At 32.9% G+C, this 10,106-nt stretch overlaps 1 protein-coding gene across 3 annotated transcripts; it reads right to left on the minus strand.

The window, feature by feature from the left end:
* Positions 1-57: 57 nt before the first annotated feature.
* LOC107945024 (phosphatidylinositol/phosphatidylcholine transfer protein SFH6) lies at positions 58-5,531 on the minus strand. 3 transcript variants are annotated; one of them, XM_041108257.1, is made up of 14 exons: positions 5,065-5,531; positions 4,778-4,873; positions 4,090-4,393; positions 3,582-3,681; positions 3,238-3,504; positions 3,061-3,138; positions 2,847-2,948; positions 2,670-2,719; positions 2,391-2,490; positions 2,184-2,282; positions 1,960-2,073; positions 1,392-1,524; positions 870-1,273; positions 58-453 (listed from the first exon to the last, which is right to left on the minus strand). In XM_041108257.1, exons 2-14 carry the CDS (start codon positions 4,809-4,811, stop codon positions 289-291), a joined length of 1,950 nt encoding a protein of 649 aa, XP_040964191.1. In that variant the 5' UTR covers positions 4,812-4,873; positions 5,065-5,531; the 3' UTR covers positions 58-288. The 3 variants fall into 3 exon arrangements, with proteins under 3 accessions (XP_040964191.1, XP_040964192.1, XP_040964190.1); XM_041108258.1 differs by having other exon boundaries at positions 4,778-5,067; XM_041108256.1 differs by lacking the exon at positions 5,065-5,531 and having other exon boundaries at positions 3,040-3,138; positions 4,778-5,064.
* Positions 5,532-10,106: the final 4,575 nt, after the last annotated feature.

Consider the following 10,106-nt stretch of genomic DNA (forward strand, 5'->3'; position numbering starts at 1 on the left):
CCGGACATTTATTTGGCAAACGCGATATAAGTGAAACTCAAACTTTTGACAACGAAGTTCCGAAAGCGAAAAAATATATGAATCCCCTTTTACTTTTGAAGTACAGCAATTTCAAACATTACATGGAAGGAAGGAAATGAGACGAGCCTGAGAGAATTGACGGTTTCATTAGTAGGATTTATATTCGATTCTGAGCGGATAGGTAATTACATTGCTCGTGGATCAACATAGGCCGCTCCATAAAACCGTAAGCGGTTTTGTTTTTAGTCCCTTCATCAGCAGAACATATCACCAGCAAAACTTCTTTTTCTGAAACCAAGAGGAATACCAGTCACAACCATAAAAAGTGAGCACAAATCTAGAAACGTACATAAACAAAACCAATGAAAACCAAGTTGCACTGTCTAGGGATGCAAACAGCTCCTCTTGCCTCATCAAAGCTTCGTGAAGAGCCTATTTAATACAGCACATACATGCAAAAGAATGAAAATTTGACAATGAAAGCAAGAATGGCCATAACTGCAAAACTCTTAGAGAAAAATAATTAATTAATTAAAAGCCTTATCAGCAAGCCATACCCAAAATAAGTGATTAATCAGTTGATAATGAATATTCCATAGAAGACACTGAGATTTCTAGAAAAATGAGCAATCTGGGAAGCCAGTTAGCCTAATAGGAAATAAATCCAAATTCCCGAGAAGAATTATCAGAGCTTTGCACTAATGCAAAATGCAATCTCATTAGCCCAATCAAATACTTTACTGAAAATATTATTTAATGGTTTACATCACTCACAGGATACGGTTCAGGGAGAGAAATATGGATAATATTTGGAAAAGTAATACCATTATTAAGATTGCCAACAGTACCTTCTTGGCAGCAATGAGCTCTGCCTCTAGAGCTTCAACACGACATACAGCAGAATTCAACAACTCCTCTTTCTCATAAGGCATCTTAGATGGCTTCGCTTGTAGTGTACCAACTTTCTCTTCAAGCTCACCCAACCTCTCAATAACAGAAGATAGAAGATCTGCCTGAGTCTGAAGAGCTGTTGGAGAAGGGGCGCGACATTCTTCCTTTTGAGTTGCATTAGGTTTAGGTTCAGTAACATTTTGACAATGACCAGAAACTGAGTTAGGTAGCTTTCTGGTTATATTCAGTGCCACTGAGTGGAAGAGAGTATAAAGTGTCATGAAAAAAGCCATGAGCATCAGCAAAATCCAAGCTCGAATTCCTTCCTGGGCCTTGGGAGTTTCAGGAGCTGCTAATGTACCTGATTATGAAATAGCATATCATTTTCCTAAGCATGTTATAAAAGGTCTAAGCATGTTTTAAAGAAGAAATGTAGCTTATAAAAGGGTAAACCAGTATGCAAGAGTACATTTGTTAACCTTTGGAAGCAGAAGGCCTCAAGAGGGAGGTTTGTTTCTTCCAACTAGAATCAACAGCTTTATCAACCATGGGAACAAATTCATCATAGCCTGAGAAGTTGCCAGCATAGCTTGTTTTTCCAACTACCTTAGTCTGCATAATTTACAAAGCCAAACAAGCGAATTAGTTACTTCTAAAAAATGCTAATGATCCTAAACTTGGGTTTAGAAACTGATAAGATGCATAATGAAGTCTTTATCAAGTATCCTTGTAAGTCATCATGAAACTCATAGGTTATAAAATATTGTTAACTAACCACCAAAAAAGTAAAAGCAACTGTTAAAAGAATGCAAATAGCTGATCCAACAAGAATAAATCAAAACATCTAGTCAAGCATTCTTCTATTAAGGAACCCAGTACTCCAAAGCATTTTGAGTGTTCCAAAAGCAGAAATCCATGTTAAAAGCTCTTCTACCCAACCATGTATATCACTCATTATGAATGTAGTCTGACACAATTATCAGCTACAAGCAAAGTACTTCAATTCCCAAACCCGACAAACTATTAGAAGGTAAAATGGAAACCCACTTCTTCACAAACAGGGGTCAGCAGAAGTTGTGAATAACTCTTCATAGCTTTTGGGGATGCAATATCTTCAGCCTCTGATCCAGATTCTGCAGTGGATGTATCACTACCTTTCAACTGTCATACATCCCAAAAAGCAATGAGATAGCGCAATATTTTTACCTCAAAACAGGAATATCACTAAGCGACGAAGAAAAGGGACATTGAAAGTTAAAAAGATCATATACCATTGGACATTGTGGCTTAACATATGCAATAACCTTCCCATCACTATTCAGAACTTTTACAAATTGCCTGGCACCCAATGCCACACCATTAAGAACCATCTAAGAAAAAACACATGCATTAAAATTTTTTCGTTAGAAAGATTGCACGGATGAAGCCTTGAAATTAACAGCATTAACATACAATAAATAACAAAGCCAGTTTATAACCTTCATTATTTCTGGATTCTTCCAAGGCCCCTTATCAGACCGAAGGCAACCTCCCTGATCTGCACAGGTACAGCTACCACCTAGAAACTCTGGCAACTCACTGAATGGATTTTAAACATCATTATAAGCTATTAGAAAGGAGGCAACAGGAGAGTGAAATATAGTAAAAGAATATATACTTTTAAAGTGAAACAGATGATAAAAATTATACTATCATAGGAGTAAAAAAATATATAAATCGAGAATATATCATGTCCTGAAAGTTCTAAGTGTATTTACCTGGCATCAATAATCTCTAGCAGTTTGCTTTGGTACTTATTTCCGATAACCTAAAGTTATTCCCCAATATGTATATATGCATGTATAATTATGAGTCAGCAACAAATAAATAAGAAGTCAAAAGCCACAAAAGAAAGCATGGTCAATTTCAAATATTGCAGAAAAGTATTAACATACATGAATCTTGGAAGTTGTTTTGGGATCTAGAAATGTCTTCACAGTGTTCCACAACAGCCTAAAACCAGGTCCAGAATTGATGATAAACATTTGGTAAAGAGTCTGAAAAAAGAAAGATCAGAACAAAAAGTTCAGCTCGAAAGAAATTAATATAAAAATCTTTCAACAAGCATAAGTTCACAATTCATCCTACAAGAAAATTGAGATGGCAGACCTCAGGGTAGTTGTCACCATCAATCTTTTGCAGTCGCATAATCAGGTCCCGTGCAGACTTAGTAAAATTCTTAAAGCCCTGATAAACAAACAAAAAGAAAACAATAGTCAGTTAGTCATTAACTCAAAGCCAAATATAAGGTACTAACAAGGCAACAAGCGATTACAAGAAACATACCACACCATGAACGTCTAAAATTGTTGTGCTTGAATCTATATGCCTCTTTGCGGCAATAGTACATGCAGGAAACTTCATAGTGAAGGCCTTCTCAAACTCTCGGACATGGTATTTTACATAACGGTCCATAGTCGTAACTTGCATGAGCTTGTTGGGATCAACTTTTCCCAATCTCTCAATATACACAGGTCTTCCCTCCTTATCGACACCATGATGACCATGAGGATAATACCTTAAGACCTCATTCAACTCCTTGAACTCAAAATCCTGAAAATTAAGGAAGAATGCACTGAAAAACATGGATTATAACCAATTCTTTCAGGCAAATTATTAATTGTGATTACCTCCATGATGGTGTCAGCACCAAACTCATTCCTCCATTGGAGCATATCTGCCCACATGTGCTTAGCTTTATCGATATCAAACTTTCTTGCTTTCAAAAACCTACAAAAGAGTAAGGCCAGAAACTAATTATTATTGGTCACAGTATTCAAAGTTTGCAAGGCAAACTAAAAATGGGAGAGCAGAAGAGAAGATGCAGAAGGCTCCAAACAAAAACGAAAAGGACATATCATATCAGTAAGCAGAAAATAGATGTGTTGAAAAACAAAAGAAAAAGCATAACAATGATAAGACCAATAGACTCACAGATCTTATTGGTTTCTTTATCAAGCCAATTAAAATTCAAATCAAGATTTTAATTGGTGAACCATGAAGCAAACACAATCATTAAGGAAATTACTATATATAAAAGATAAAATGTTTCGTCATTAGGCTATCCACTGCTAACTTGACAAAAAAAAACCCTAATATGTTGAGGAATGTGAAATAAAATTAAGAGAAGGAGAGCACCTCAACATCATGTGATAGTCGTCGTGTTTTTCTGGAAGCAGTTCTTCCATGATTAATGCTTGTCGAAATTGATCAACAGCCCGTAGCTCTTCAGCATTGCGAACATCCTCAATGGATACAGAGCTGACACGGCCATCACTTTTCCTTCTATTACTCTTCTTTTTAAGAGAATGCTTAAATCTAGCAGATGCACTTATTGCTTTCTTTTTCAAGGATCCAATTCTTGTGCGCCTTTCATCCTCTGAGTTCTCGAAATCAGATTTCCTCTCTCTCCTCTCATCACTACCATAAAACCCCTCAAAGCCTGTCTCATGACATATATCAAAGCATTACAGTTAAAAACATGTAGTGTTTAGATAAAGAAGAAATAAAAGATGAAGTGAGAATCATTTTTTCCCCTCATTTTTACCTATATTTCTGAAAAGAAAATCTAAAGAAGCTACAAATCATGGCAAAAAATAACAAAATAAGAAGTCAAAAAAATAAATAAAATGAAAATAATGTCTATAATCTCCAATGTTATATCTGACAACCTAAACAAGAATCGAATTCATTTATTCTTTAGTAAAATCGAGTCTTTAATTTCTCTTCCATTATCTGCAATACCAAAATTTTCTCAGCAACCAGACTGTAGCAACAGTAGAACCCTAGAATAACAAGATGAAGAAACGAACGAAGTTAAACTCACAAGGCCGAGCGAATCGATCGAGTGGCCCCGACATCTATACTCCGTCTCGAAGAATCAAGGCTTGGCCGCCGGTGATCCGAATTACTGGCTTTAGGTCTAAATAGTGTGAAAATGGCATCAGTGTACACGCACGAACCGTACCAAAACGAACATTACGATCAAGAAGCAAGAACAAGGTAAGTAAAGAGCCCAAAATTTTAGGTGGTTAAAAATTTGCTTCTTATTTTAATTTTATCACAAAAAATAAATGAATAAATAAAAGAAGTGAGAGAAAATGAACAACTTACTGCGTCTTTCTCTTTTGAGAAAAATTAGTAATTGATGTGTTTCTACGTCACGGGTCACGAGGTAGATCCGACGGTCATAAATGTGTCTGACCAGAATTTTAACTCATCTCGGAGACTATGGTTAACAAGTAAAGTAAAAAAAAAAAAGAATTAGAATTTTGGATGAAAGTAAACAAATAAAAAGAAACTCGCGGAGTAAACGACGGCGAATTTAGAGAGAGAAAGGAATTGGTTGGGGACTTGTCTCAATGAAACGAGGGCATAAAGGAAATTATGGGAGTTGATTGAAGGGGAGGTAGAGCCAGGGGATTTTTCTTTATTGAGAGGAGGTGATGAGAGAGCAGGGAAACGACGAATCTGTCGGTGGTAGGTAAACAGTACCCGATTAAGGACATTGCTGGTACTGTAATTGGGTAATCATTCTGTCACTGCCGGTGTTTTAAATAAATATGGTACTATTCAGTGATAGGATAATAAGTTTCAATCCAATTTTTATTTTAAAGAAAACACCATCATATTTTGTTATAATTTAAACTTGAATCCAGAGAATTACGCAATTTATTTTTTAAGATTTACGTGCGACTGGGACTGAAATTTGAAAAAGCTGTCCCAACCCTTTCATAGCATCAAGAGTTTTTCTCAATTATTTATTATACCGCCCAATATTTGAAAGTTAGAATGGCAGCGAAAGTTAATCATTCTTTTCTTTGGTTTTTTAAATGAAATTACAGTGCTTATGATGAGACAAAGATTGGGTCACGGAACTCTTTTTGATAATGATCAGACCATGGTTCATACCAATATGTGAGCATCAAGGCTCTAATGTCATGGATTGCAGTTCAAAGTCCGTGATCATGGTATCAAATGCATCTAATAGAGGCCTATTATTTAGATGGAGATTATTTGGCTCATAATAATTGATTCGATTCAATAAACTGTTAAAAAAGTCTCTCAGATTGAAGCTTAGGTGGTCCAATGATGAAGATACGATAATATAGGCTATCTTGGTAAATATGAAAACTAATCTTAAAATATTGATAGGAATCATATCTTATAAAGGTGTATCTTATAAGTCTCATGATTTGAGGGATACACTAATCTCGTCCCGATTTAATGATATTGTTGTTTCTTTATTCTTTTGTGAATAAGAAAATATTGAAAGCATTTAGTCAAAGTACATTTTTTTTGTCTCTTTGTTGTTCTTTTATAGCTTCTTTTGACACAATTGCTTCCGCTATACAAATTGGTGTATTGGAAGAATTCTAAAGTAATCCTCATTTGTTGTGGTTAGGTTGATTTAGACAAATTTAAAATGAACAGATCGCTTAAGGCTATACGGGTCGTGAGACAAAAAAATCTAGCTCGTGACACTAGACGTTTGACTTTTTTGACGTTTGACTTTTTTCTGTACCCAATAACATATAAGATGTAGAAGCTTATAGAAATGCAAGGGTTGAATTCAAGCACCCCACAATATCCCAAGATCGGTACTGAAGGATGAGGGAAACCAAGCAGAGTCGAGAGGAGCAGATGCAAGAAGGAAAAGGATGATACGGTCAAATGATAAGACTCCACTGAAGCCGTGGATCAACCCGAATTATGAGGGTAATAACAACATAGGCTTTGCATTGTTGATTGAAAACAGGAATAAAGTTGATCGATGTAGCCATTACCATCGTCATTAACAGCAATGACATTTGCAAAGACATAATAAGGAATCATTTCTCTGCTTCTTGAAGTTTCAGTTTTTTGGGGTCAAATTTCTCAAGTTTCAGTGAAATTAGAGTGTTTCTTTTCGGCCACAACAGAAGCCCAGCAGATCTGATTTGAGAGGCTGCCAGAAACATAGTTCAAGTTAACATCCAGGCAGCCGTTTATGGGCGCCTTGACTGTGTATTGGATTCTCAGTTATTTAAGTGGTGTAGGGATGCATAGAGTAGATGTCGGTGCTCCCTGATTATTGATGCATAGCATACAAGAAATGGGTTGTTGATGATGTGAAGCATTCATATGAGCATTTCAAGGCCTCAATGCCTTCATTCAATAGATTCCCTCTCATCTTTGATGGGAAGGTGCAATAAACCATAAATGACTTTTAAATGCCTGCTTCTTAAGTTCTTGCTCAAAAATACCCTACAAACATGTATGACATAAACTAAGTGTATGTTTTTGGATTAAAATGATGACCCATAGTCTCAGCTTGATACCAAGATCACTGTTGAGACTTAGAACTCATGTATGTTTCTGGATCCATACCTTGTAGAGTGGTTTAGCAAAGTGTTCTTTCAGTGGCTTAAGCTTCTGGTACCTGACAATTATAAGGTTGCAGATGGATTGAATGAGACTAATTTTAGATGTTTTTTGACACTCAAAAAACTTCAGATGCAATATTAAAGCATAGCATTCGATAAATCCTTATTTGGATCTTAAAAGAAAAAAAAGGTAAATGAAACTTGAGGAGGAGGAAAAGAAAAAGAGTTGACGACGTTAACAGGAAGGAAAAATATAAAATTCACTATCATACGTGGACCAATTAGATTAGCGGGGCAGGAGTAAGAGCAAGCAGAGGATTTCAGTTCCCTTGCATCGCCAAACATTTACTAACCACACCATATCTTTTTTACACTCAGGATTAAGGTGTAGGGCCTGTATCCTACAGGGTCTTTCAGAGGGGAGCCCCTCAATCTATTGTCACAATGCACCGTATCTTCTGATTCAAGAAATGATGTCTCATTATGTATTTCCAAACCCCATATGTTATTTTTATTAGTGCATCAATTAATTTTATTCTTGTTTTCAATTGAAAATTATAAATTTACTTAAAAATATTTGATAGTTTTAAATAGGCTTAAGCCGTAAAAATCTCTCAAATTTTTTTTTAAAAATAATTAAGTCCCTCTTTTCTTTTTTTTAATGAATTGAACACTTGAACTTTAAAAATACATAAAAAAAAGTCTTCTAATTTCTTTAAAAAAATAATTAAGTCATTGCTTTTTTTTCACTCAATTGGGTACTTGAACTTTTAAAATACATTAAAAATACCCTCAAAATTTTTCAAAAAAGCAATTAAGCCATGCTCTTATTAAAAATTTAAAAAAATTATAAATAATAAATTTTAGAAAATTTATTAAATTTTAATAAAAATTTTAAAATTTATTAAAAATTATAACTTTTTTTATAAAAATCGTAAAAAAATAAAAAAAATTATACAATCATAAAAAAATTAATGACCCCTATTTTTTTCAATTAAAGACATCACTGTCGCAACATAGCGTGACATGTGACGAAAAATGATAAAAAAAATATAAATCAATAAAAGTTATAGAAAATTTGTAAAATGCTTCTTTTGGTACGATAATTTTTATAAAAAAAATTTACGAAATTTATATTTATTTACATTTTGTATATTTTTTTACGACTTTATTTATATTTTATAATTTTTTTATGATTTTTATAAAATTTTACAATTTTTTATATATTTTTTACGATTTTTATATTTTTATATTTTTTAATAAATTTTTAATATTTGGATTTTTTATTAAAATTTAATAATATTTATATCTTTTATTGATTTTAATTTTTTTATAAATTTTTTTCTAATTTTTAATAAAAGCAGGGGCTTAATTGTTTTTTTGAAAAAGTTTGAGGGTTTTTTTGATGCATTTTGAAAGTTCAAGGACCCAATTGAGTGCAAAAAAAATTAGGGGCTTAATTGCTTTTCTTGAAAAGGTTTGAGGGCTTTTTTAATTCATTTTGAAAGTTCAAATACCAAAAGGAGTGCAAAAAAAAAGTAGGGGCTTAATTTTATTTTTTATTTTTTAAAAAATTTTGAGGGCTTTTTGCACCCTTAAACTTTTTAAATATGATTTATATATTGTTTAATAATTTTATTTTATATGTTTAGTTATATAGGAAGCAACTATTTTTAAATTATAATTCAAGAAAGTAATAATTTTTTTCTTGTGATTCTTTTTATAAAAGAAAAGGAAGTCAGAATTAGTTGGCTCTCGGGCTACAGCTTATGATATGAGTCCTTGAATTAAAATAACTCAAAAGATAACTATATATTTTTTTGTGTGTTATTTGGATAAAATAAATTTTTTTATGCATTTCGATAATAGAAAAATATTAATTAATATAATTTTCAAGTGAAAATTTTGATTCAAGTTTTGGAAAATAAAGCTTAATGGATTAGATGATTTTAAAATTTTTAAAAAAATGTTTTATATTTAAGTATGTTGGTATGAATAGTTGTTGAGTGCAATAAACAGAGCATGAGTAGAAATGGTAACGAAAGAGGGCATTTCTTGTTAAACTGCAATAAATATCAAGGAAACAAAATCTAGCTGAATGAGTCATTAGCATTGAATTTAATTTAATCACTTGTGCTAATTCTAGTACACTCCAATAAAAAAATTTCACTTTTGTAGTACAAATATTAGACCTCTGGCCTCTCCCCCTAAGAACTTTGTTTGTAAAACCAACAACAAAAGGTTTTATTATCTTAAATGCATTGTCACAAATAATGTTCCCCGATTAATTGATAAGTGCTCTAAGTACAAGTCTCTAAAGTACATAGAGAATTTTGAAAATTACTAGCATACTAAAGATTAATCACAATCTTTTCTACCGTGGCTAAAATAACTAAATGCAATATAAGAATAATGACCAAAGTTAAGTGAATTGTTGGAAGATAAGTATTCAAGTTTGATACAATTCGATCTTTAAAATATGTTTGTACGAGTAAATTAATCTTCATTGATGGGTTTGAATAATCTTACGATAATCAAACACAACTCAAATATTTTGTTTTAATATATTGCCAAGTATTTCAAATAAGACAAATTATTGTCTATCACAATCACTTCAAATATTTGTCTCAACAATCTTCTTTAACAATTATTTTAACAAAAACAAGCAATGCAGATAAACAACCATAGCTCCCACTGAGTAAAATTTTCTTAATCCAACATTCTTAAATTAAAAGATAATTAGGCAAATGAACCGTCAATGACAATGGATTACGGGAAGCTACTGCCATA

Source organism: Gossypium hirsutum, chromosome D12, assembly GCF_007990345.1.
Source record: "Gossypium hirsutum isolate 1008001.06 chromosome D12, Gossypium_hirsutum_v2.1, whole genome shotgun sequence".
Classification (NCBI taxonomy): domain Eukaryota; kingdom Viridiplantae; phylum Streptophyta; class Magnoliopsida; order Malvales; family Malvaceae; genus Gossypium; species Gossypium hirsutum.